Consider the following 26433-nt stretch of genomic DNA (forward strand, 5'->3'; position numbering starts at 1 on the left):
TGCTAAAATCGCCATAAGAAAGCAATGAATAAGTCAGCTAAGCCAAATCTATGACTGCGGTATCCCAAAAATGAGATAAGTGGTGTTGCCACCTAGATGTTGTGAGTCTCATCTTGTCCAGCCTGTTTACCCGAGTCGAGACGCGATGCCTGCCTGCAATGCGGGTGACCCAATCGACGTGTAATACCAACTGGATCTATCTTATGTAAGCAACTTAGCCACATTCCAGGTTACTGCTTGCAGCCACATGAGCAGCCCCACCTTTTCCCTCACTAATGTGGCGCGCCCATTCTCCAACCTCGAAGCATCGCCTCTATATTTTCGGCACTCCAAGGCCTGACAACAGTCAGTCTCTGCCTATCCTCGTCTGCTTGTCTTCTCTGCGCAAATACTACGACTCTCTTACGTGCGCAATATGCCGCCGCCGCCACCTCCTCCGCCGTCAAGGCGAGCCGATCCTAAGGGCTCAATTGCCCCGAATAAGGAAGAGAACATCTACATCCCCTCTTTCATTGCCAAGAAGCCCTTCTATGCTGGTGGCGATGACGACACAGACTACCTAGAGCATCAGCGGTTACAGAAGCAGAAGAAAGACTCAGCATGGTACGACCGAGGGAAGAAGGGTGTCGCATCCACCAAGTACCGAAAGGGCGCCTGTGAGAACTGCGGCGCCATGGGCCACAAGAAGAAGGACTGCCTGGAGCGGCCAAGGAAGATTGGCGCCAAGTACTCGGGCAAGAACATTCAGGCGGACGACGTGGTCCAAGAGGTCGAGCTAAGCTGGGATGCCAAGCGCGACCGATGGAATGGCTACGATGCGAAGGAGTATCGCCATGTTGTGGAGGAATTCAACCAGATGGAGGAACTGCGCAAACAACTCAAGGCGAACAAGGCCGAGGGCGGTGATGATGGGGAGCAGGAAGAGGATGACGACAAATACGCCGAGGATGTGGATATGAGCAAGCACCAGCCTACGTCAACTCGGCAACTGAGAATACGAGAAGATACGGCGAAATATCTGCTGAACTTAGATCTCGAATCCGCAAAGTACGACCCTAAAACAAGATCGATGGTGGATGCTGGTGCGACAGTTGATAAGGCGGCTGAACTATTTGCAGAAGAGGGATTCATGCGCTCGTCTGGAGATGCGGCAGAATTTGAAAGGGCACAGAAATATGCATGGGAGACACAAGAGAAAACGGGTGATACAGGTCAGCATCTACAGGCCAACCCGACTGCCGGAGAGTTCTACCGTAAAAAGGAGAAAGAAGAAGCAGAAAAGAAACGTGCAGAGCGAGAGAGATTACTCCGTGAGAAGTATGGTGACGACGCATCCACCATGCCTGCAGCTCTCAAGGATATGGCTGTCACAGAGTCAGAGAGATACGTTGAGTATGATGAAATTGGCCTCATCAAGGGAGCTCCGAAGACGTCTGCGAAGTCCAAATATCCGGAGGATGTCTACATCAACAATCATACATCCGTATGGGGTAGTTGGTGGTCAAATTTCCAATGGGGATATGCATGCTGTCATTCTCTCATCAAGAACAGCTATTGCACTGGTGAAGAGGGCAAGCAGGCATGGGAGGCAGCAGAGCGCCAAAGAACGGGCGTAGGCTTGGCCGAGGAAGTCTCTGTCGAGCAGTCAGTCGAGGAGAAGCAGGAAGAGCCTGAAAAGACTACTGTACAGAAGCGTACAAGGGACGAAATGCTCGGTGGTGTCACTGAAGAGGAAATGGAGGAATACCGTCGTAAAAGAATGGCCACTGATGACCCAATGGCGAAGTTTCTCGGGAAGGATGAGCTTGTACATTAAAGTATGAACTAAGGAGCAATGCAATGATACCAACATGTCTTGAAGGACGTGGACTTAACACATACTTCTGATCAATCAGATAAGCGTCTCGTGGTTTTCGTGCTGACAGCTTCGCAAGTCAAAAAGAGCGTCCCCAGCTCTGATTACCTCGTCCAATCCACTTGGAAAACAAATTAGATTCGCTGCACAGGAGAGAGCATTTCACGGGCGGCTCGACTGGCAATAAGATTGGTCATTTATGCATTCCCCTGACTTATGGTCTAACGCCTTTTGAGGATGAAGTTAACTCCATTTTCCCTGACCAGGTATCCCTGCCAATGCAATGCTCTCAGACTAGCTATAGAGAGCTTCATGAGGATGACGCATTTACTCCTCCTCCTCATCATCACCAGCATCATCGCCCTTCTCAGCGGCCTTGGCCTTCTTTCTTCGGACACGACCGGGGCGTCCGCCACCGAAGGGCGAGGTGAGGGCGAAGTCAATGTGCTTCTGGGAGTCGAGACGAACGATGAAGGACGGGACGTTGACGATCTGCTTGCCGACGCGAATGTGTCTCTGGCGGATGAGGACACGAGCGTGGTGGATCGACTTGGCGAGACCCAGCTTGTAGACGCAAGTCTGGAGACGACGCTCCAAGAAATCTTCAACCTTCAGGGCCAGCACGTAATCGAGCTTCATGCGGGACTCGTCGAGCACACCGACACGAACCAGACGACGAATGAGGGCATTGCCTTCGAACAGACGCTTGGGGTCCTTCTCGTCGAGGGTAAGAAGCTGACTGGAGAGGTTGTTAGTGGCTGAACAGGTGAGCGCAAATCTTGCAATGTACATACCGGGCAGCACGACGAATCTTGGACAGGGTGAGCTGGACACGCCAGACCTCACGCTTGTTCCTCAGACCATACTCGCCGACGAGCTTCAACTCAGAGTCCCTGTAATATCAAATGTCAGTGCATCGTTCACGACTTAAGCAGAGACAAGCTACTGCTCAGTGGTCGGTGAATACTGACAGACGAGCGGCCTCGAAGGGTCTGTGAAAGAAACCATTAGCGAATTGCGACGTTTATAATTATTTTCATGATCGGGTTTACCTTCTCGGCACCTTGGCCGTCTTGGAGTAGGAGAGCGGCGCCATTGTTGCGGTTGACGATGGAGTTGTTGGAGGATGAGGGCGAAAGTGTTAGATATTTTCGTGATGAATTTGTCTTTCTTAGTGGGCAACACAATTCTTCCGTGCCGATGGCCCGTGCCACTTGCCCTAGCAAGGTAGGTTGCTGTGCAGTCTAACAAATCTCTGTGGGCTAGGTACGACAATTTGCTAGTGTTAGAATTTTTCCGGAGGTACGTAGGTTTTGGAGCCCCTCCAATCAAAGGCGCTAGTCTGCTGGTGCCAGGTCATTTTGCAAAACCCACAATCAATTTCTGTCGAGGAATCTCTGCTGCAACTTGAGCTCGACATCACGACCGACCGTTCAACCAGCACCCTCAGAAATCAGTCAAAATGGGTCACGCCGCCGGTCTGCGTGCTGGCACTCGCGTACGTTTCATTCATACGATCCTTCTGGACGAGATATCCGCGGCTTGGAGCTGGGCTGACAAACTCAAAATAGTATGCCTTCTCGCGCAACTTCCGCCAGAAGGGCATGATCAAGCTGTCCACCTACCTGAAGCAGTACAAGTAAGTCTTACTGGTCTTGATGGATCACGAAAACGAAGAAGCGACTAACAGCGAGCAGGGTTGGCGACATCGGTGCGACTCCTCCGTCATTCTTGAAGTTTTCAACAGTTTTCTAACTATACTCGTAGTTGACATCAAGGCGAACGGTGCGGTCCAGAAGGGGTAAGCGATTTTTCCGAAACATAAAAACACAAACGATGCACTGTAGAACGGCTCCAATGGCAACTTGGGCCGGAATACGGTCGCAGATGGGCATAGAGCTAACAATTTGTCTACAGTATGCCTCACAAGGTCTACCACGGCAAGACTGGTGTCATCTACAACGTCACCAAGAGCGCTGTCGGCGTCATCATCTACAAGAAGGTCAAGCACAGATACATCGAGAAGCGCGTCAACCTCCGCATTGAGCACATCTCCCCGTCGCGATCAAGAGACGACTTCATCCGCCGAGTCAAGCAGAATGCTGAGCTGAAGAAGAAGGCCAAGTCCGAGGGCACCACCGTTCAGGTCAAGAGACTACCAGCCCTCCCCCGGGAAGAGAGGACGATCTCCATCAAGGAGAACCGACCGGAGACCGTTGCCCCTGTTGCGTACGAGACAACCATTTAGAATGTTGGACGGGGTTGGTGGTTGTGCTTGCTTGATTTCATCTGGCTTGGGGTTCATCGCGTACGGAACGGAAAGTTTTCCAGCACGGTCCCGGAATGGAAATGGCAATGACCATAGGAAAATGCAAAATCCATTAGCATGTCCAAACGCTTCCCCTTTGTGTGAATGGTGCCTTTGCCTTGGTGGCAGCACCCATGTGTGATGCCCTGGGCTGACTGGACGTTCAAGAACGTATGCCCTGTCAAGTTCTACATTGCTTGAGACCATTGAACTGTGGCACCAGACGGCTTACAACACAGTGTGTAATGCGTGCAACGCAGCAGAGGACAGACTATGTCAACGACACAATAAATACCGTAAAGACCGAAATCAATGTCCACTCGTTTTAGTAGAGAATGTTTCACCACGGGGCCGTTTTTAGCAATTTGTGGCTTGTTTGGCGCCAGCAGACCGAACTATGTTTCTGGTGATGATACATGTACATCAAATACATAGCGCGCCTAGACAAAAAGCGAGGAATTCGCTTTCCTATCGCTGTGACCAGGTACGCATTGGAGGCGGGGCGTCAACCAAGACCCCTGCGCTATTTTGTGCTTCCGAATGGGATGGCATTCAACGTGCTTGTATGTATAACAGTCGATGTCCCTCAATGCCCGTTGATAAGCAATTCCGGCGAACAGCCGGGGTGGGCTGAGCGAGAGGCTCTCATCTGCACTGTTTTCATTGAGCATATTATCATTGTCGTTAATCATCAGTCCTACAATCAAGGAGGATGATACATAAGTTATTTTTATATCAATTTATATAGTACAATCTATTCTAGGGGTATCTTTTCCATCGTAAAACCTTGCACAAATAGACTAGAAACGTCTGAATATCTAAACTAGTCATTACAAGCAAGATGCTACCAAGCCGTTAATCGTGATCCGCACTTCCTGACTCCTTTTTCGTCTCCTCCCCACCTGCTACACGCATCTGCTTCATGAGTGCACGAGATAGTCCCACAAGAAGTCAGCAGCGTACTCCTGCAGGTCCTGTTCCGTCAAGACGAAAGTCTCCTCCGTCGGGTTGGATAGGTCCGGGTCACGCAGAAGATATCTTTGAAGGGGATGACAAACTTATTCTCTTGCGAAGCGCCAGTTGGTGAGACTTGGTAGTGTTCTGGGCAAGGGCCTACGACTCTAGAGCCAGAGTCGAGTGTTTGCGTTTGCGACGGAGGCAGTGGCGGAGGCAGAGGTAGTGCTGTCTTTTCAGTGATTTGAACAGAGCTAACAGATGTGGGATGTATGGCGGTGGCAGCGTGTGTTTGAGGCCGGTTGTGGGTAAGGGAGAAATTGCTATTCTGCCAAAGCTCTAGGTGGATTGCTTTCTCCTTCCGGTGAAGCTTTAAAAAAAGGACGGCCTTGACAGCACCAGCAGAATTCTGTAGCCACCAGGAGGGAGCCGCTCTCAATGCTTCTGTGGAGGAACTATCGCCGACCACAATAACGAGCGTAGGCTAGCTATTATGGCCCCGCCGCTTGCTAACGGGCCGGAAGGATGAGTCCGGCTCCTTTCTAATAGTGCTATGGCCGTCAGATGCCGTGGGAGTTGGGATAGAGGTAGCCATACGTGTCGCACCAGGGGATTTGAGCTCTTTACCCAAATCTGCTGCGGTAGTCTTGGTAACAATGAGCCGGGCGCCATCTTCAAGACCAGGATGTTTGTACTAGTGGAGTGGTGGTGGACGCGGAAGGGGCCACAGCCGTCAAGCTTGTGTTCGATGTCGTCGTCAATTTCCTTCAGGGAGGAAGCAGTGACATTTTCAAGAATGATGTAGTCGGTCTGGTGGCTGTGTTCGGTATCGAGAGCTGTAGGGAAGCTATAATGCTGAAGGAGCGTCTCGCGCATGTCGGACACGGTTGAAAATCGTAAGCGAGGAGACTGGCTAATGCCAAGGAGCTGAACGGATTCTGCGAAGCAAATGACACGCCGGCCTTGGTCAGATATGTAATTCTGGCGCGAATAGCAAACGGATGAGGTGAAAGTCAGAAAAACAAAAGATATGGCAGGAGGATAATTGCGGCTCGTAGTCTGGGGGGCGTTCTAGTAAGGGAATCCGTCCATTGCGTTCGTCAGTGAGGGAGACAATAGTCAGCACATACCAATAGACCAGTCCCACACGACCGTCGGGTTCTGATCAAGGACCGCTGGACAAGTGTTTTGGTAACTTTGTTGTGCCTCATCATGAGGCCCAAGGCTGGCCGTGCTAGTATGCGAATCACGACTTATGCAGTTGGGGCCAAGTGGAGAAGCCGTGATAGAAGTCATAGTGTTTGGTGTTTGTTTTGATCAAGCATCGATTGCAAGGAAATAGCACCTAAGACGAAAGAGAGTGGAAGAGAGGTTAAGAGGGGGCACGCATATATGTATCTGATTCTATGCACACGGAACGACGCAGACGCAGAGGTGCTCAAGTGTTCATTGTGTTGTGATGCGTTACGTCAAAAATGTAGGTAAAGTAGAAGAAGAGAGGAAGAGAAAACAAACATGAGTTGCGAAAGGTCATGTCGTTGTCGATACTAATCCTTATCGCAGGTTTCTAATTTATTTGTGTGAGGTTTTACGATGGAAAAGACACCCTACAATAGCTTATAAACATTTTCCCTAAGCAATATAGCCTTTTCGCTGGGTCGACTAGGGATCAGGCAAGGTAGGCAGGGACTTAGGCAGGACCAGATCTTGCCCTACCTTCACCGGTTTCTATATAACCTAACCTTCTCTCTCTTCGTATACTCTCCCTCTCTCTTAGCTTCAGCCTACCTAGAGAAGCCTCCTTTTGATAACCGGAATTCTAAGAGTCTTACGAATGACGACTATTATAGAGTGATTAATTATCAGTATAAACTATCGACTCAGTTCTACTTACTTACCGTCATAACCTATATACCTACGTTATCTTCCGATCAGGCTATAGTTATAGAACTCCAAACAAGCGTGAAGGTGTGCTCGAAGATGTGCCGGCAAATAAGAAAAACATACATGTAGAGCGACAAGGTCTTGTTATTCTCAACTCTGTAGTATAGGTTATCTTCGTTGCTATGTTGTTGACCCTTTCCGCTAGAACGGCGGATTACACTTCACATGCCCCAAGGCTTCGTTTTCTGCTATATGCTTCTGTATCCTTAGTTCGAAACACGCTCAAATCATCTATCGGTGAGCTTGGCAATCAGGCTCATCGGCGCGTAGCCAAAGCAATCCAGCTATATTATAGACAAAAGCCAAGACATAGGGCGATTGATGTAGCAGATAACATTTTTGGGGTCAAAATTGCTATAGTACCCTTTAGTTTGGCAATGAACTGCTTCCAGTCCTGTTGCTTTAGCAATAGACTCAATAGAATGATGCCCGTTCTAGCGAGCTCTGAACGAGATATACACAATACAATAATACAAATGATATAGCAGCCGGAATCCAGGCTATACACATCCTGTCATCTATCGGAATCAACGTCGAATTTATTCCTACATCCACTGTCGTCGCTGCTCCTCTCCAATATTCAGGAGTCTTATCGTGGTAAAGTCCATGCTTGGCGTCATCGTGTCCAAGAATCGCCGAAGAAGTGTGCAATGCAGCCTCAACATCCCCGCCAAGAGACTTCCGTTCACAGTTCACGTCTCTTACCACTGCATCCGCGTAGGTGGACATACCTCAGCGGTGGATGTGCTCAATCCACTGCGGCAGAAGGTCACGGGACATGTCGTCGATGCCTTCGCCCGTGAGCCGTGTAGTGAGAGTGCCTGGCCACTTGGTCCTTGACTCGGCCACGCCAGCCGCAGTATTGTCGTCAATGTAGTGCTCGGATGGAAATGAAGCTGTCTGCGACAAGGACGGCTCCCGATGTTTCTTCTGGGAAGAGCGGCAACCCGTGCCACCAGGTTTGCTAGTTTGGGTCTGAGCAGAGCTGCTGGCTGTTGCAGCAGCGGCAGGTTCCCGCTCCTGGGCGCCCTTGCGGGTGGGAGTGACCACGTTTGTCATCGTGGAAATGGCTTCTGTTCTACCTGCGACGTCAGGCCCCATCAACCAGACGCTGAATGCGTCCCAGCTGATGATGATACACTAATGGCAGATGCTGCTGTCCTCGTCCGCGGCCTCCATGTGCTCCGTCCCACCATCACCTTCCAGGCCTGCGCAGACGGTTCTTCGTATAACCTCTGCTTGCTTGTCTAGCACAAAGCGGTTGTACAGTGCCGTGCTGCATGTATCGGCCAACGCGCCATGGCCTCGGGTCCGGTCTCCGTGTCGGCCTGGTACTCGATGGATGGATAGGGACAGGCGCCGCGGCGCTCACCCACAGCGCATGTCGCAGCCTGCACCCGTCGGGCTAGTGCCACCTTTTCGGGACCTCGGGGATCTAGCAGCGCGAGCCAAAAGGTCATGCTCGCTGTGCAGGACGGAGAGTGTCGGTGCTGCTCCGGCGGCGGCTGGCTGTACTTGGAGTAGCCGGAATTCCTACCGGGAAGAAGCTGCCAGTCGACGCCGCTTACGGAGGCCTATAGACACGACTGGCTCTTTTCAATTTTTCAACTTTTTTCAGAAATTTAGACTTATAATCCAAGTACCTTACTACCTAGAGTGCACTATATAACCCTAACCTCAACCCTACAGTTACAGTGGTAAGAGCCCTATAACTACAGTGGTAAGAGCCCTGTAGCTATAGTGGTAAAAGCCCTGTAACTATAGTGGTAGAAGCCCTATAACTATAGTGGTGGAAGCCCTATATCTATAGACAATGTGGCCATGCTCGGGCTTGGCCACAGAGGGAATATGGATGTAGAGCAGCTGCTTGGACGGTGTGTATTGGTATTCGATCTTAGGCGACTCGCTGACGGTACAGAACTCATCCAGCGCTTTGCTCAGATCACGAAGCTGATTGTGTGGGAAATTGGTCTGGAAATAAAAATCGCGGTCGAGTTCCATTTCGAGGTCGAGGCCAAGGCCAGGATGACTTTGAGGAGAGCCACCATCAACGACTCGTTTGTGGCAGGGTAGCTTGCTGAGCACAAGCTGCACTGCGGTGGAGGAGCCTTTGATCATGGCTGTGTCGGCTTCTGAGTGTGGTGAGTGGAAAAAGAAGGAAAAAGGGAAGAAAATGCGTGCGTGCTTAATTCTAGTGTATCTAACGAAACCTTGGAAGTGACTTCAGCAAGACCTCCCTCTCTTATCAAGGTTATCGAACGAAAGGCTAAGGCTACAACAGGTTTAGCGGCTTTCAGCGGTGACCCTGGCAAACTCAGATGGGTTGGGTAACATTAGGTGCTGAAACCCCACTTAAGATACCTAGGTACCTGTACCTGTACCCTAGGTATCTAGCTGCATCCAAGGTACCGGCTAATGCAATGGAAGAGCAGATAGGTGTACCCCCCCCGGGCCCAGCTACGGCATCATCAAGCATCCCGAGACAAACGGGCACCGCACCGCACCGATCACGAATTCTATCCTCGTCCTCTTCCCCGTCACTCAATTTTGTCTTCAACTCTCGACCAGCCGATTCCCGATCCCTGCGCATCTCTCATCCACACCATGGTTGCCTGATGCCTGATGGCATGGGTTTGCTAGCGCAAGGCTGTCACAGAGGCAGAGACAGAGACAGAGATTGCGATCGCGACTATTACGGAGGAGCAGAAGAAGGATGCTTAGGTCGCCTAGTCCAACCGCTTGCTTCATCAGCGCTTCGGACCAGAACGGCTTCATGGAGCGTTTCCTGCCACATCGGACGCGGGTGTTGCCTAGCACCTCCCTCGTCTCAGCTCCGACGATTGCTGCTCTTATGCGTGGTAGCGATGTCATCGCTAAACTCGCCTTGGACGAGGACGGCAACACTGGGTCAAGTGCAGTACGCCGTGACCTTGCAGTTGAGTAATGCATTGTGAAGAAATTCGTCAGTGAACGGGTTGGAGCCCGGCGATCAAATTGCAGATCAAGATTGTTCCATACAAACCTCTCACCGCACCGATCTAATTGCTGTATAATTGCAAGAGGGCTGGAGGGCTTTGACACGTATCCCTTGCTACCATGTGTCAACTGCATCCATCGCACGGGCAGCCATGCTCACCCGCCAGCGCTGCGGCCAGTTACATCTTATGCAGGCCCTCCGTCGTCCGCGTAACCCCTCGAATACCATTCCTGTTGACGTTGATGGTAGTAGTCAGCCCACTCCTCGTCCTCTCGCTCTCGTTCGAGCCGCAATTCGTGCCGGTTCCACTCGATCATGTAATCGTCATAATCATCTTCGTTGTCAAACTCGACTCCGCCGTCAGGACTGAACCAGGCCTCTTTCTTTAGAGGGACCTTTGTGATGTGAACAGCCCAGCCACGGCTGCACAATTGCTTCAGAGACTCTCTGTGAGTTCTCCAGCCATCGTGGTCTGAATCTTCCTGAAGTTCATCTTCGCCACCCTCCAAAGGATGGTCATCTTCCTCATCCATGTCCCAGCCCGGAAGTTCGACTTCCACCCTCACTTGTCGTAGGGATGAGAAAACTTCCAGCCGCGCCTGAATCAGCTCCAGCATATTAGTGAAAGTTGGCGTATCGCGGAGGATGAAGTCCACGCGGCCCGAGGGCAGTAAAAGCTCGAGAGTCGTGATGTCGGGACAGCTGCACCGGAGGAGGTCTAGATCATCGAATCCCCCTCCTGAATATCCGGAATCAGGCTCATTGTGAAGAGCCAGAGGGATGTCAGGAAAACCTATGCAGACGTGGCGAAGGAGACCTGCTTGGGTCCCGATCTGGCGGATGAAGATGGCGAAGGTCGTGTGACATTGTGTTGGCGTTACATCTGAGTTAGAGAATTGAAAGCAATTATCGGAGTAAAGAAGCGAGATGGCTTCGCTGTGAACCTGCTTGCTGAGGCGGAGAAGACCTGGGAAGAGATTATCTTCTTCATAGCAGATGGAAGACCGTTCGTGTAAATATGCCGCCGACAAGTCGATGGGTCCGCGGTGAACAAGTAATCCTGAATAGATCTTGAGCCTGATCTCGATGGGCAGAGTGAACAGGTCCATCGTCGTGATGTGGAAGGATGTGTAGCGTTGGCCGACGTCAGGTTACATCTCTTCACCTCACAAGAGAAAGCCACAATAATATCCCACTGGGCACATGAACTCAACCCCGCCTTTAGGCAGCAATTACTCCTCCTCTCCTCACCATGGCACTCCTTCTACCGTAATTCTTTATGGTTGGTGGAGTTTGGGCTTCGCTGTCATGATCGGACAAATTAAATGTTATGATATTCTAATACATGCTGCTTCCTGCTGAGTAACTTTAGCATACATGACTTAACCGCGATAAGAACTTTTGATGCAGAAGGGTATGTCTAAGCGAAGAAAAGTCGATTGCGTACCCACGTCTCCTGAGTCCGGAGGCCGAATGGAATTAGTTCCACTCAGTTGAATCTATTTATTAGACAGTTTCGGAGGTACTGTCTTCTTCCCCGTTCTCCTCTTCTCTGCTATACCGCGTGTACTCAAAATCACCCTTCTCCTCCTGCTCTTGCTCCTGTTTCTGCTTTTCTTCTCCTTCTGCTGTTCCTGTTTGCGACGGTGTCCTGTTATGGTCGTCTCAGTGCTAGGGCTGTTGGCGCGATGTTCTAGCAAGTGGGCCGTCTCACGAGGATTAAGAGCATAGGGCTGCTCTCTGCTTACTCGAATGAGCGCAACACTTGACGGAGAAGATTGAAATTACTTGAGAGGTAGGAAGAAGGGAAGGAATGGTGACATAGAAGTGCAGAAAGGCTGTAATCCTCTCTCGTAATGCATCGGTTGTCATAGTAATTACATTAGTAGTTCCTATTTACTTTCGAGACCCCCATACGATTGACTGTATATCTGTCCATTTCCGTCATATGGTGAGTGTATCAAGACGACTGTTGTCAGAACAGAGTAACAACACCAGACGTCCCAAGCGAAACCACTCGAAACCTCACTTCGACATATCATCAAAAGCCCTATCCATCAACAGCCCGCCCCTACCTCCCCCCATAGTAGATCGACATCTACATCATCATACCCAGTAAACATGGGGTCGCGGGTAACTGTGGCCTGGATGCTCTCAAGAGTAGGGCTGATGGGCGAGATAAAGTGGAGCCCGTCCACAGAGTGAACCTCTATTTGCTGGTCGACACTCTTGGCTCTATCCGGCGCCTGACCCCCGATGTATATACCGAGCGCCTTACCTGTAGAGTCGAAACAGAGGCTGCCTGAATCCCCATGCGAGCCGAACCACGCCGCATCTGGTCTGTTCCCAGCCGCCCAGAAGGCAGAGGTTGCCGCAGGACAGACAACCAGCAGGGTCCTGCCCTCGACGGTGACCGTGTCGCCTCCTGGGCCCGAGTATCTCATCCGCACGCTTGAGGCAACGTTGTTGAGTTCTCCCTGAGTCTTGCCAGTTGTGCGCCCTCGTTTGAACACCACATGGTGCTGCTCGGGCCTGTTTGCCGCCATTGTCTTTGTCTGTGGTTCGAGCTTCTGATTTGGTAGATCAGACTGAGCCATGCCGCCGCCGCAGCTACCGTGGCTACTGAATTGCTCGGTAGCCATTCCCGTGATCTCTTCAAACATGTCAAGGTCGAGGCCCCTGGGAGTGGGATGGCTTTCGAGAGTCTGGTAGAGCAGGAAGCGAGCAAAGACCGGAACCCGTTCCCCTGAAGAGGCGCTGAAGACCTGGCACCGGGATGTGAGCACCTCAACCAGGGCCCAGTCCAGGATCCAGCTGGATAACCCCGATGTGCCAGCTGCTGACGAGCCTACTCCGAATGTACAGTAGACCTTGCCGAGAGTGGGCTCAAATGACGAGGCGACAGCCAAGCACTCTCGGTCATGGCTCAGCTTGTCTTCAAGTGTGCAAAGAACACGCTCTGCGCCGGAGCTAAGTGCACCTGCTTCCTTCTTGGTCCTTAACAAAGATAGATGGCTGTCTGTGGATCGCACCGTTATATCATGCTCCAACGTCGTCTTCTAGACCTCGATATCGCGTTGGGGAGGGCAATAGACTGTGTCATGCAGGTCAATCCTGGTTGGCTGGATGGCAGTCAAGCTATCTGTTTTCCCAGGCATCAACGTCAGCAAGGTCCAGTTCAACAAGGTCAGTGAGGACGAGAAAGGAGAAAAGAGGAAGTGTGACTGGGTATGGGAGATCAATCGGTGAAACTTGCCGTTAAGGACATGATGGCAAGTCAGAGCGACAAACTTGGTTGCGCCGGGCATCGTGGCCGTGGAACGAGCTTGGATTCTGATGTAACCACCCAAGCTGCCGACTTTTCCTGGTTGACTGTCCGCGCCGACGCCAACACCAACGCCAATGCCAGTGCCGACGGTGGGCTCGTCGCAGAAGCTGTCCTCAAAGGTGTATCCGAGGGCATCAATCTCGCGCATGCCGCCGCTATTGTAGCCGCTGCCACAAGCCCAAACCTCCGACACAGTAATCTCGATTTGAACGTCGCGAAGGGCCTCGAAGCTATATGATTCGGAGAGAATGTCGAGTCAGCAAGTTTCCCGAGGTTGAAATAATCAAGCACACATGAGTAGCTGTCCGCATGAATAGTTGGGGAGGTGCCAGGTGGCGAACGGTCTTTACGTGAGGGGTTGGACGAGATTCTGAATCCAAAACTCACCAGTAAACGAGAGGAGCTGCTCTGCGTAGGATATCTTGGGCTGCTTGGCTGTCGATGGCAGAAGACGGAGACACACCAATCAAGATGGTAGGAGGCCAGAGGGCGGCACCTGGAAATCCGACCCGAGCGACGCTGATATGAGACCAATCAATGTCGGAGAGAAGGCTCTGAAGAGAGTTCCGAATGCCCTCGCCGTCAAACAGGCCGGCAATTGGATGGTTTGCAATAGGTGTAGCGACACGCCTGCCCTCAAACGGAAGGCCGGGGTCGATGAGCGAAGTTGACAAGGGGATGGGCCCAGCAGGAGAAGCGGATGCACGGGCGAGAAAGTGGGGGCAGGCGGGTTCAATGAGAAGGTTCTCCCCTGCTGATGAGGGAGAAGGAGGAAGTATGTTCATATTAGCTGACGACAAAAAGAGACGATCGAAGTGACAGCTTTGAGCATGACGATGAGATGATGATGAAGCTGCCTTTCTGTTGCTGCTTGGCTGTGTGTAGCTAACAAGGACACTGGAAGAAAAAGACGGACAGCATCTTGAGTGTGCTGCGCGGGGTTGCTAGGTACCTACATAGGCATGTGCTAGGTATTTCTTGATCGCTTATCGTGTATCGCTTATCGCTTAGCGTCGCTAGCTGGAGAATAGTGTGTGTGCTAGCAAATTAAGCGACAGCCCTGCAACAGTCAATAGCAAGCATGAATGATATCAGCTAAGTTGAAAGAGTTAGAAGAGGTAAGGAGGAAGGAGGGAAAAGGAGAGTAGGCGAATAATGAATGAATGAATCAATGCATGCATGTACGAAATATCAAGTAAAAAAAAAACCGAATTTGTTTTCCACCAAGATAATCAGTAAAATGCTGTTTGCACAGTGCCTGCACTATGCACAGCCGACACGTACAGCTGGGAGTCACTGATGAAGTGCAACTGCAGGAAGAGCCCTAGAGTCTACATACTCCTATGGAACTTATCTGGGCTATCTCATAGGCCCCATTCTCTGATCCCCATCTTCATCGTCATGAATTGCTGTATACGTAGTTGAGTAGACAACTCGAGAAGATTAATTGAGGAAACAGCACTCGCTCTATTTGGCAAGCTGGCACCGAATGTAAGCTTACTCTTTCCTTGCTTGACCTGACTGGAAGCAACACACTCCGCCACCTACACTGCAGACCTTAGCATCAACGCTCTCCAGTTTTGGGTTCTAATGATGAACTTTGTCGCTGTGGACAGGATAATGTCTGAAAGTGTCGCCAAGCTGCCGTACAGCTTCATGCGTTATTGTCGAATTCTCTGACCATATCTCTGATGCGTCGAAGGGCGGCATATAGATGGAAGTCTCCCACGCTGATGGGCATCTATCATTACCCCTTAGATAAGAAATTGATCAGCCTCTTGCCGGGATGCTCCGTGTTGAATAACATCAATTGCCCCAGCTTCTCGTAGCTTGGAGATCATGAACTCTGTCATTTTATAGCGACGACACGGGAGATCAAGAAGACGATTCTGTAGATGAAATATCCTTTAAATCCACTCACGGCTTGGCTGGGGTGTGCCGAATCGTCTGTGGGATTCAGAATCTTTCCTTGTTTGCGAGGCAGACCTCCTGGGCATTGTATCCGGCTCACATTCTCGGACTTCTAGCAACGGCAGTCAGAACTTCATATCAGGCTCTGGGTGCTCCCCAAACTTTGTGTCAAGCCCATTCTCCGCCAGCGTCAGCGAATCCCTTATTGATTGCGTTTTTCACATCGTTCGCTTCCACGGCATGCGCCGTGCACCGCTGACTGAAGGGTGACATACCGCTGCTACCTTCCGCGGTAACTTCCATAGGCTTGCCCAGCATCCTGGGTAAGGGATACCGCCACATGTAAGAATGTGCCGCGTGATATTAGTACGGCGGAAAAAGGACAGGACAATTTAATTGAACCCCCGCGGGCTTTTGTGAATGATTCCGGCTTGTTCTGACACCCTTGGATTCTTCGCGTAGATCTGAATAAAGAAGGGAGCACAAATTAAGTGCACAGAGGTTACTGGCGTGGCCAGTAAAAGATCGAACGAGGCGCGGAACGCATCCTAGTGAAAGTTGTGTGCAAGTGGTGGTGTGATGATGCTAGACACAGGCCTCCCCTGTCCATAGGGCCGAAAGAAGAAATAGAAGTCTAGATTAACTAGTGGATCCTTCTATTATCATAGGAACTGGAACGGGCATTAGTATGAGTTGACTTCCCTGTCAGATGCTTAGCACTAGTTGTATTGACCAATCGTCTTACATCATATGTCCCCAGGTCTACCCAATCCGGCCAGCCAAGCCGATCGGACTTCTTGGTGTGTTATTCGCCAGGATCCGAGTAAAGGCTGCAGGCAGCAAGATCAGGGTTAATGATCCTTAAATAAGTAACTAATCACGCCCTCCTTCCTCTTTAGTGTGGGATACCAGCAATAGTCAGTAACATATACTCTATGTTGGAACGTTTTTCCGCAAGCCGATGTGTTACTGTCTGACTCTATTCAAAGGAAACAACTCTTCAACTATTGAGCTTGGCATTCTCAATAAAAGCCAATTCCTGATCTCGCACACTGAGTAAGACCTCGGACTCCTGAGAGTTCTCGTGGGGTTATTGTATCATGGGCGTATTTGCAGTTGCGGAAGAGCTTGACGCATTACCCGGTGGCGGCATGGTGCCAAACGTTGTGACAGACCGACGAGATCACTGTTGAAATGAGTGTCATGGAAGACAGCCATTTTTGGTGGTAATAACAGTATATAAACAATGTAGTCAGTCGATGATAGATGAATGCAAAATCTGTAAGCCTTAGCACAATCAAACTTGGTGCTTAACGCTGTTTATAATGACATCCATCCATGTGTTCGGCCTGCTGGCCTCGCTCATATTTGCCTTCTGTAGTTTTTCCCTTGCTATCGAGCACTCAGACGGCTCGTCCCCCTATGGCGATGGTTTCGCTCCAGATGTTATTCTTAATGGCACGTCTTGGGACCATGACTATCCCGCTTTTGAGGGCACCAGCGCTCCAGACTTGGGCGGCGACATCGATGACTCCAACGGGACGGACAGCAGCCCAGATCTGAGCCGTAGGGCCGCTCAAGACTTCTATCTCCGAGTCATGCCACTAGGTGCCTCCATCACAGAGGGTGTGCAGTCTACAGACGGCAATGGCTATCGCAAATGGCTCCGGTCTCAGCTCCGGTGGATGGGCTGGAAAGTCATTATGGTTGGCTCCAAGGTGAATGGCAACATGGCGGATAGGGTAAGTCACTGTCATTACAGCCTTGGACAATGTCCAATGTCTGTACAGCGTCCAGTAGTTCTCATCGCCTTGTAGGATAATGAAGGCCATTCGGGATGGGTCATCACCGAGATTCAATCTGCCTTTCGCTCGTCAGCATGGATGATGCCCAACGTGGTACTGATTAACGCCGGAACGTGAGTGCACTGCTTCCAGAACATGGCTGTTCTCCAATTAATCCTGACACCATGCACAGGAACGACTGCAACTACAACACAGATCCGGGCAATGCGGGTGCCCGCCTCAGGGGTATGCTTGACGAAATCTACAATACCGTCCCCGGCGTGACCATCATCGTCTCCACCCTGGCAAGAAGCCGCAACACCGACAGCTGCGCGGGCAGCGTCAGCCAGCAGTACCGCGACCTGGTCAAGAACAGCTACCAGGGCGCGCGCATCGCGGTGGCCGACTTCTACAGCGTCATGCAGATGAGCGACCTCTCCAGCGACGGCATCCACCCGAACAATTTCGGCTACAAGCTGTTTGCCGCGGTTTGGTGGGACGCCATCAGGAGGGTCGAAAGCAGGATCCAGCCCCCGGCGCAGGTTGCGAACCTTGACGACGCGGCTGCCAGTGCGGCGAGGACGTGCAACAAGGTTGCAGGCAATGCCCGCGGCCCGGTCCAATCTCAGGTTGGCAGTGGCCATGACGACGGCAAATACGTACACAATAGGATCGAGAAAGGGGCGCTCATCTCAGCCCGTATTGAGAAGAGAGATGATCCCAAGTCGATCACGGATGCAATTCCGTGGCATATGTTCTTTGCCAACATCGTAGTCAACAACCCGAACTTCAGCCGAAAGGAGGCCCTTGACGACTGGATCCGTGTGTTCCACGATACAAATGGGAGAAACACATACAACTACCGCCAGAATCAGGGTAACGGAAACTTCGGACCATCTACGACCTTCGATGTTGATATGGATTGCAATTCCGGGCCATGTGAGTGGACACAGTCTGCGCCGTAATGACTTCAATCCAAGGCTAATATGTGTTTGTAGTGTATGCATTTGCAGACTTTGTAGGCCTTACTCCTGTCTGATTTGGGAATTACATGCTGACTCAGGCTTTGCTTGGCGAAGAACTAAGAGCTTCAGTGAGTAGTCCACTAAAACTTCAGGTGGTAGACGCTATAACATAGCACTCTCATCGCTATAAGCTTAGTGGACCATCTGCTAAAAGCTTGAGGGTTAGGGTTAATGTAGTGTGAGCTACGTACTGTAAGCACAGACCACCAGCTTTTTTGCTATATTAGGCTTAGTCAAATTGGTTAGCGAAATTAGGAAACTTCACTTTGGATTCAAACCTTTTGCCACCCACTGTACTGTATATCCTTACAGTACAGTACTGTACAGAGCTACAGTACTGTAACCAGCTATCTTATCTAATCTTATCTACAGCTGGTGCCAGGTGCAGGTGCCTTTGGTGCCAACTGGGCCCTATGGTTGCGGCCATACCCGCTGTCAAGGCTTGTTTCCACCAACACTGCCACTGCCACCACCAAGAGAAACCGCGTCCGCCTGCATGTCCAAGAGGCACTTGTCATCGTACGGAATGGTTGCAATCTCCAGGCCGCGCAATGTCGCCGTGCTCAATAGGGTTTGTTCCATCTGCTCGGCCGACAGGGTCCCCCACGCACCAAAGTCTTCCATCAACATGGCGACGTCAAACAAGATGGGAGACGAACGAGATGTAGAGGCGCCGCCGATGCGGCTGAGGCCCGGCCAGACACCGTGAAGCGTGTCGTTGCGCAGCGGGACTGGAACGCCTCTATCGCGCGTGCGCCAGGTGCCCGACTCGGGCTCGAGGGGGAAGTAGTCGTAGACGATCCAGACGGGCTTGCAGTCTCCACGAGCAGCCACATCCACAACCACCTGAAAGCCCGTCTCCTGGAAGCCCTCTGGAGCCCAGCCGATATCGATACCCTGGTAGCGGCGGTTGGAAGGGACCAACAGCGGGCCGATGACATGGACGTACTCGGGGACTGGCATCTTGTCTTTGTTGTTGTCGGCTTTGTTCTGTTGGCCTGCTGGAGCCGAATCGATGCCGGGAGTGTCCGACGGCTGATATGACGGCTGTGCAGAGGAAAAGGAAGAACCTGGTGGTGAAGCTGTTCGAGCGCGAGCGGGAGTAGACTTTCCTGTGGCAGTATCAAGGGCCGTGGTGGTTGAGTGGTCGGGACTGCAGCTTCTCTCCTTTTGCTGCTTCTGCTCCGCGGCCTCCCTCCTTGATCTCCGATTCCTTCTCTTCCTGCTGCTTCTGCTGGTCTTGCGGTTTGACTTGACACTCGAGGCGGCGGCGGCGGTGAGTCCGGACGAAGTGTCATCTTTGTCTTCTTTGAGCGATTGGAGGAGGAGGGAGGGGTTGATTTGGAGCCGGCGGACATCTGTGATGGTTGGGCTGTACGGCTGGCCCACCATGGCCTTGGTTTTGGGGTACACTTGTAAGCATTCGGTTTTGCAGGTGGCAAGACGGTGCTTCTGTTGTACATCGAGTGCGTCGGGGGTGTCTTGGTGTGGACTGAGGCTCTGCTGCAGCAGATGAGGAACGTAGGTAGAAGCAGCGGCATCACCAGCGGCATCACCAGCGTCAATGTAGAGAAGGCTGTCCTCGGGGATGTGCTCAGCCTTGCGGTAGAGTCTTGTGCAAGGGCCGCGGTGGGGATCGGCGAGCCAGAGAGAGAAGTGGTAGTGTCGCAGGGTGTCGACGTAGGCTGTGACGGCGCGGTCGGCCAGGAGAGCCTCTTGCGCCAGCTGGGCGGCCTTGAGGGTCTTGGGGGGGAGAATAAAGACGAATCCTTCACCTGCAGGTGCTGCGTCGTGTTGCCGCGGTGGCAAATGCAAGTTGAGGGGCAGGGGCAAGCGCAACGGCGGTGTGTCTTGGTCGATGACGATCTGGTTGGTCTTGGCGTCGAAGGCCAGTAGGAGGGCTTGGCTCTGGTAGCAGTAGGGTTCCAAAGGTTCGGAACTGTCGCTGTCGCTGTCGAGCTGATAGCTGTCGCTGTCGAGCTGGTAGCTGTCGCTGTCGAGCTGGTAGCTGGAGGTCGAGGTCGCCATGATGGATGGGGCTGTAGAATGCTGGCAAGTCGCAAGTCGCAAGTGTGTAGTGTGAACGGGAGTGAGGCTGAGATAAGCGGCGTGGCAGCGATGGAGACAGAGACAGAGAAGACGACGATGGTGGTAGAATCAAAATCGCATCAATGAGTTCCAGGTTGAGTGATCCACGGAAGCAGTTGCCTGGTCTCGAATCAAGGGGGAGGTATTTGGTGAGGTGGTTCCAGGTTGTAGGTGAGTGGTTGAGTGACTGAGTGAGCAAGTTAAATGATCAAGATGAGAAGAGGAAAAGAAAGAGAGAGGAAGAGAGAGAGAAGAGTTAGGGGAGAAGGAAGAGAGGGAGGAGGGGCGGGGAGAAACCCGTTTGTCTGTTTGTCTGTCGGGTTTTGGACTCTGATTTTGTGGCCTCTAACTGAGCCTTTTGCCTTTGCTTCGCTTTTGCTCTGCTTTGTATGGGTTGAGTCAGCAAAACCCCGAAACCAAATAGGTATTCCCATAAATCCAAATGTAAGTACACCTACCTGAACATACCTACCTTGGGCATAGGCATCCATGTATCTACCTAAATGAATACCTACCAGATCAGGTACATGTGCACCAGCATGCATCTACCCACATCTCGTCATCCAACCTACCTAGGTAGGGGTAGGTACATATCCCAACCTTGAAGGCTACAACTTGAGTGTCCCGGTCCTGATCAATCTCCAGGAGCCTCGGATCTTGGATCTTGGATCTTGAACCAAAACAACCGACGATGGCTGCTGACCGTGTTGCTCCTCTTTGCTGCTTTATTTGGTCGATGACGATGGAATCATGTTTTCTCGTGGCTTTCTCACCAACCTAACCTTCGCCTAGGCGCCCTCAACCTCAACTCTACCTATCGCGACATTGGAGTCATGCAAAGAAAGGAAGGAAGTGAATCCCCCCACCTCCACAGCTAAGGTGTCAGCTCCATCACGGATGGCTACAGCTACAGCTACAGCTACAGGAAGCCAGCTGAATGGATAGCAAGCAGCCTAGACCTACTTGGATGGATGGGCGGCAGGGCTGGTACTGTTTGTCTTTGATCTTTGATCTGAAAGGCAGCTGGATCACTCAGAATGGCAGACAAGCAGCCTCCGTTTGACACTCGCCCTCTCTCTTTTGGGTTTCCAAGATGACTGATAACTAGAAGAGGGCTCGAGAAGTCATGGAACCTCTTCAATCCTCCTCCAGCTGCTCTGCCACCCAGCCTCAGCCTGTCCTGGTTTGAGTCCATCAATCCCTCCCGTCTGGCCGTGACAAATTTCTGGTTTTTGGTCGCCGTTGTGTTCCTATCCTCATTATCACCAGCACCAACACCAGCAATGCATGTCTACGTCGAGACCAACCCACAGAGCCGGCCACGTCTCCCTGATGCCGACCTGGTTCCTGACGACAGCGAGCACACACTTAGGAGAGCAACCCAGCTTTGCCGCCTCTATGCTGCAATCCTGTTCGATGTCGTGGCTATGGATCTCTCTGCTGGGGAGGACGAATCTGTACTGATCGTCCGCCTTATCGCACACATAACGGACAGACTCCTTACCGAAATTACTCCGAACCTCAGCATTACTTCTCCGGCTAGAAATGCCTTCAAAAGGTCCCTCGCAAAGCTACAGGCAAGGTTGAAGTCGGTACCTCAGCTGGACCCTGATGGTCCTCTGCCATGCGCACCACCCCTCGAACTCTTAGTCAGGCTATATGCCAAGGCTCAAACAGACCTTTTCACCATCGGTAAGTATCATGTTGAAGAATGCCACAGCCACCGGCAGCCAGCCAGGGTTTTCTCTTGATGTTTTACCAGACCGTCCAGACCACCCAGACCACCTGAGCACTCACTCTCTTCACCCACCACAAAAAAATAGCCCAGTGACACACAAAACAACCGGCTCACCATGCGAGTCAACGCAGAGGACTATGAGCGCCGCCTACCCAAACTGATTACGACCGGCGTTCTCTCCAGGAAGTCGTCTTTCGCCATCGGCCAGCCTGCCAAGCTGTTTGTCTGCATTAGCGACTCTTCCCCTCTCCTCACGACACGGCTGCCCCTGTCGTCGGCGCAGCAGCAGCAAGGCACGATTGGGACCGGCCCCACACCCACCCAAGTCCACATCATCGCGAGCAGCGCCGACCACTTCACCGGCTTCCCGCTGCTGCAGGACTGGGCCCGCGACGCCCACGAGCAGCGGAAGCGCAGCTTCCCCGCCCAGAACAAGGATGCCCTCCACCTGACGCGTGCATTCTACGAGGCCTGGCACAGCGCCATGCCCACCGAGAGCCCCGCGAGCCGCCAGGTCCTTGCCTTTTGGAACTTTGTTCATCAATGGACTAGTCAAGGGTCTGCCTTCCCAAGCTCCTCCACGGGTCAGCCTCCTCCTACTTCTTCCTATCGTGGTGCTGGTGCTGGTGCTGGTGCTGTTGACCTTGGCGCTGCCTTCTTTGACCACTGGGACAAGACCGCCACAGCACTGGACGCCAGAAACAAACTCAAGGTATGCCCCCGGTGCCCCAAGTGCCGCGGCATCTTCCTATTCGCACAGTCATGGAGCAGCCTCGTGTCGGAGAACATTGACCCCAAACAGCCCCTCCAGAAGCCGTCCAGCCACACGCAGGAGTTTGGGAGCGGGTCGTGCGCAGAGCACCTCGGCCATCTTTTCTGTCTGGACCTCTGCCGCAGCCGCGGTCAGGGTCATGGTTATGGGGAGGCCGTCGTCACTGCGGGCGGCGGGGTGGTGGCAGAGGAGCCAATGCAGGTGCAGGGACAGGGACAGGGGCAGGGGCAGGTGCAGACTAGGAACAACGAGCGTCTCGAGCACAGCGGCGGATGGAATGTGGTGCAACACCACCGGGCTCGAGGAGGCCAGCGAGGCGGTGCAGGATGGGGACAGTGACGGGGACTGGAACGGGGACGAAATGACCGCATGGAATCGAAAGCCGCCTCTTGCTGGTCGGTGACAATGCCGCCAGTGTGTGGATTGGCTGAATGAGCAGAGTTATTCCTACCATCTAAAGCTCACCATATCATGTATGCTCCTTGGATAGCCGCCACAATGTTGTCTTTCATCGTGTTCAGCCTGATTTATTGAATGACCAAGAAACGTTTCCCTTCGGTTCTCAAGTTTACCTGGGTATCATGTCGCAAATGAGATGCAAGCCGTCAATGCACTCTGTGTACCGACAGGCGTTGTTTCTATCATGAGACATCCCGAGTTAGCCCGTCCTGAATGGTACTTTCATCGGCGTGAGAAGCCAGCCAAGATCGTAAAGCGTCTGGGTTCACTGCTAAACAAACCGGATGCTGGCGAACGATGCCCCCACTCAGATCTTGTCAAGGAGCCATGACACTATCTTGCTCTATTCCCTTTTGAACGTGAGATGTGGTCATGCCTCGAGTAACCCGCCTTTGAGGGACGCCTCAGACTTGTCCAGCTTCTGGCCCATCAGGAGGCCTAGCATCGGCTTCATATCATCCAGTAGTCCACTGTGCTGTGTTTCGAATGAGCTCTTCACGTTGGCGAGCTTCTCATCTAGCGTCTGTTCAAAGTTTCTCGAGTGTAGCCCTGGCAGCTTTGGTGTACTGACCGATATTCTGAGCTTGTACTTGCACCTCAACCAGACGGGTCTCCAGACCATGCACACTCTCCTCAGCATCGCCGGCAGCCCTGCACGCCTCTTTTGTGCTTTGGTGTTTGCGCGGTTTTCAGAGCTCCTAGCTCGGCGTTCATGCTCGTGAGGAACCATAATTTCTCACCTGTGCTGGCGTATGATTGCTTTATAAATATAATAATAGAAGCCTTATAAATATAGTGGTAGAAGCTCTATAACTATAGTAGTAAAAGCTCCATGAGAAAATAAATACTTTGATAGTACTTGTTTTGTGAGTACTGTTACTAGTTGATACTAACGTTAGGCCTCTGTAACTCGTCGCGGCTGTAACCGGCACCTTAAGTCGGGACTGTCCGTAGTGGGGTGCATAGTAGCGTCCCGCTATTATGGTGAGGAGAAACCCAGACATGCTGACTAATTTACACCTATCACACGATAGCGGGGAAAGCTTGGGAACGAGAGGTGATATCTATGTCACCAAGCCAGCATGACTCAACCACATCATTTGCAGGTGTTTCAGTTGAAGGAAGAGGAACGAGAAGCACTGGTCGGGAGCATTCCATCTATTGAAGCATGCTTGACTCGTGTTGATGACATTGAAGTGAGCAAGGACGCGTCTGCAAGCTTCAATGCCATCCGGCGATTCGCTGACGCATTTCAATCAACGTTATGGAATCATGTGGGTGTTCCCATTCCCCTATCGCAAACAGTGGTAACAAACCTCCGTATAGTTTCGGTCTACCGTGCAAATTGCTCCTCTCCGCATATCGCAGTTCTACACACTTCCTGTGCACGACCCTCCCTTCCTCCTCGTGCCAGCAGACATATCGGAAGGCGCCAATGTTGGGGGTGTGAGAGTGGAGGTAGGCTCATATGTCTACTTGACAGAAAACGTCAAGGTAGATCCGACATTGTTATGTCTGGTCCTGAAGGCGTACAAGTAACAAGCATATCGATAGAAACATAGTGGTATGATGGTCCCCACAGGATGGCGATACTCCTGACAACCTTGGCGAAGTCGTTTTGTGGGACAGTACGTCTGGCTTGGCTGAATTCACGCATGGCCAGCCAGTGCATCCATCGAGAGGTATAGAAGTCAATGATCCTGTCTACAGCATCATGACACCTTCGTGCTCTTGCTTCATCGTTGATCCCTTGAGCCTTCAGACTATTGGTGATATTGTTATTGCCAGACATTGGCATTTGCACCTCAAGCATACATATGTCAGGTGAGAAATTCCCCGGCTGAGCAGCGTTGACTCACGTGGTGCGACGAATCGTAGGAGGAATGAGCAACAAGGTGCCGTTGCCCCCTAGCTGGCTGGCGATGGCTTTATATTTCTCTCCAATCCTGGCCCATTCCGTACTCCTTTTCACAGTGTTGTCGTAGTACTGCCCACCCGACGATAAGTAGGCAACGAAAGAGAGCTTCGTGTTGAGGAGATTGAAGGCGCTTCGTAGATCGTGGAATAAGATTAGATAGATACGTCGTCTGATGGCAGCGAGGCCGTCATCTTCATCCAGGCTCGACAACTCCTGCAGTCTGGTGAAGAGCTGTCTAGGTGGCACATCTGCCGATAGATCGAAAAAGGTTTCAGGCGTTTTGATCCATGCTTCGACTTGTGCCGGTGTGACGCCATTATCGACTATCAGGCGGGGTTTCGGTGAGCCGAAGACTGCGATGGCGCTTTGCAGATCAGGAGGCAGGCTATGCCAGTGTTCTTTAAGATCCAACAAGCAGTCCTTGACGGCAGCGAGGAACTGAGCAAGTTAAATAGGTGCGCAGAGAGGCAAAGGGTTGCCTTACAGCAGGATCTCTGAGCGTGGTTTGGGCGAATGTGTCGCCTTGGGTGTTGCTAATTGCGGACAGCAGATGGTTTGCAAGGGTTTTGCTAGGGGCAACACCCATGGTCAGGAGCGCTTCCGAGCGGTGGCAGATGGGTGATTGAGTCTCGGCTCTATGAACGGCGCCAATTGACTGAAGTGAGATAGCATCCAGAACTGGTGTGCCGGAGATGGGTCTGGCGCATGAGCATAGCACAGCATGCCGACGCGGATGCGGGATGTGTCAGGGGTGGCGGCGCTTTATCACGACAAGGATTGGCTTGGTGGATATAACTCACTACCTGTAGAGCAAGTACGTCAGGCCTGTTCGGTGATGCGGAGCAACATGTGATTAGCGCCACGCTAACCGGAGCGAAACCTGAAACCTACTCTTGATTGGTTACGATCAAGACACTCGGCAAGCCCCGATCGACGCTAGATAATAGGTTGTCTGTACACGTGTATGTATGGGCCGGCCCGCTTCATATCCATAGTACTCGAGTACGTGTGAGTGTGGAGGTCGACGGTCTGTTCCAAGGATTATCAAAGCTCTCAAAATCGAAAGACACATCAGTCATGCATCCTACATGCTGCAATTGCCTGTTGAGCCGGTCGACCCATTAAGACGGTTCCCTCCAGGTTACAACAAAACGAGGCAACGATCGACGAAGTGCTGAAGCCTAACCGCTTCCCGCTTCCTACAGGCGCTTCTGTGGGCATGACTCGAAACACCAAGTAGAGCAAATGAGCTAAGAAGGAACTCCGGGCTCGAGAGCACAGCCACCGGAACAGCCAACTGTGTACGGCTACGTTGACAGAGAACTTAGCATATGCTAGGTATATGCTAGGAGAGTTAGCTGCTTAGATAGGT

The 26433-nt window shown here is 51.9% G+C and overlaps 7 protein-coding genes across 7 annotated transcripts; 4 read left to right on the forward strand and 3 right to left on the reverse strand.

Moving 5' to 3' along the window:
* Positions 1 to 415: 415 nt before the first annotated feature.
* On the forward strand, positions 416 to 1816 carry UCRPA7_2654 (putative pre-mrna-splicing factor slu7 protein; the record flags this gene model as incomplete). Its single annotated transcript, XM_007915207.1, has 1 exon — positions 416 to 1816. The coding sequence occupies one exon, from the start codon at positions 416 to 418 to the stop codon at positions 1814 to 1816; it is 1401 nt and encodes a 466-aa protein (XP_007913398.1).
* Positions 1817 to 2182: 366 nt separating this feature from the next.
* UCRPA7_2655 (putative 40s ribosomal protein s9 protein) lies at positions 2183 to 2951 on the reverse strand (the record flags this gene model as incomplete). The annotated part of the gene is made up of 4 exons (XM_007915220.1): positions 2183 to 2594; positions 2650 to 2748; positions 2827 to 2847; positions 2908 to 2951. The coding sequence occupies 4 exons, from the start codon at positions 2949 to 2951 to the stop codon at positions 2183 to 2185; spliced, it is 576 nt and encodes a 191-aa protein (XP_007913411.1).
* A 366-nt stretch (positions 2952 to 3317) lies between these two features.
* On the forward strand, positions 3318 to 4103 carry UCRPA7_2656 (putative 60s ribosomal protein l21 protein; the record flags this gene model as incomplete). The annotated part of the gene is made up of 5 exons (XM_007915239.1): positions 3318 to 3353; positions 3427 to 3494; positions 3553 to 3566; positions 3623 to 3656; positions 3773 to 4103. 5 exons carry the CDS (start codon positions 3318 to 3320, stop codon positions 4101 to 4103), a joined length of 483 nt encoding a protein of 160 aa, XP_007913430.1.
* Positions 4104 to 11544: 7441 nt separating this feature from the next.
* Positions 11545 to 13514, reverse strand: UCRPA7_2657 (hypothetical protein; the record flags this gene model as incomplete). The annotated part of the gene is made up of 3 exons (XM_007915226.1): positions 11545 to 11689; positions 12151 to 13035; positions 13330 to 13514. 3 exons carry the CDS (start codon positions 13512 to 13514, stop codon positions 11545 to 11547), a joined length of 1215 nt encoding a protein of 404 aa, XP_007913417.1.
* A 3088-nt stretch (positions 13515 to 16602) lies between these two features.
* On the forward strand, positions 16603 to 18026 carry UCRPA7_2658 (putative carbohydrate esterase family 3 protein; the record flags this gene model as incomplete). The annotated part of the gene is made up of 3 exons (XM_007915233.1): positions 16603 to 17019; positions 17095 to 17195; positions 17255 to 18026. The coding sequence occupies 3 exons, from the start codon at positions 16603 to 16605 to the stop codon at positions 18024 to 18026; spliced, it is 1290 nt and encodes a 429-aa protein (XP_007913424.1).
* A 495-nt stretch (positions 18027 to 18521) lies between these two features.
* Positions 18522 to 20114, reverse strand: UCRPA7_2659 (hypothetical protein; the record flags this gene model as incomplete). Its single annotated transcript, XM_007915241.1, has 1 exon — positions 18522 to 20114. One exon carries the CDS (start codon positions 20112 to 20114, stop codon positions 18522 to 18524), a length of 1593 nt encoding a protein of 530 aa, XP_007913432.1.
* Positions 20115 to 22027: 1913 nt separating this feature from the next.
* On the forward strand, positions 22028 to 23023 carry UCRPA7_2660 (hypothetical protein; the record flags this gene model as incomplete). The annotated part of the gene is made up of 1 exon (XM_007915240.1): positions 22028 to 23023. One exon carries the CDS (start codon positions 22028 to 22030, stop codon positions 23021 to 23023), a length of 996 nt encoding a protein of 331 aa, XP_007913431.1.
* Between the last annotated feature and the right edge of the window lie 3410 nt (positions 23024 to 26433).

Source organism: Phaeoacremonium minimum, assembly GCF_000392275.1.
Source record: "Phaeoacremonium minimum UCRPA7 unplaced genomic scaffold PA7_03_scaffold_183, whole genome shotgun sequence".
In the NCBI taxonomy this organism is placed as follows: Eukaryota; Fungi; Ascomycota; class Sordariomycetes; order Togniniales; family Togniniaceae; genus Phaeoacremonium; species Phaeoacremonium minimum.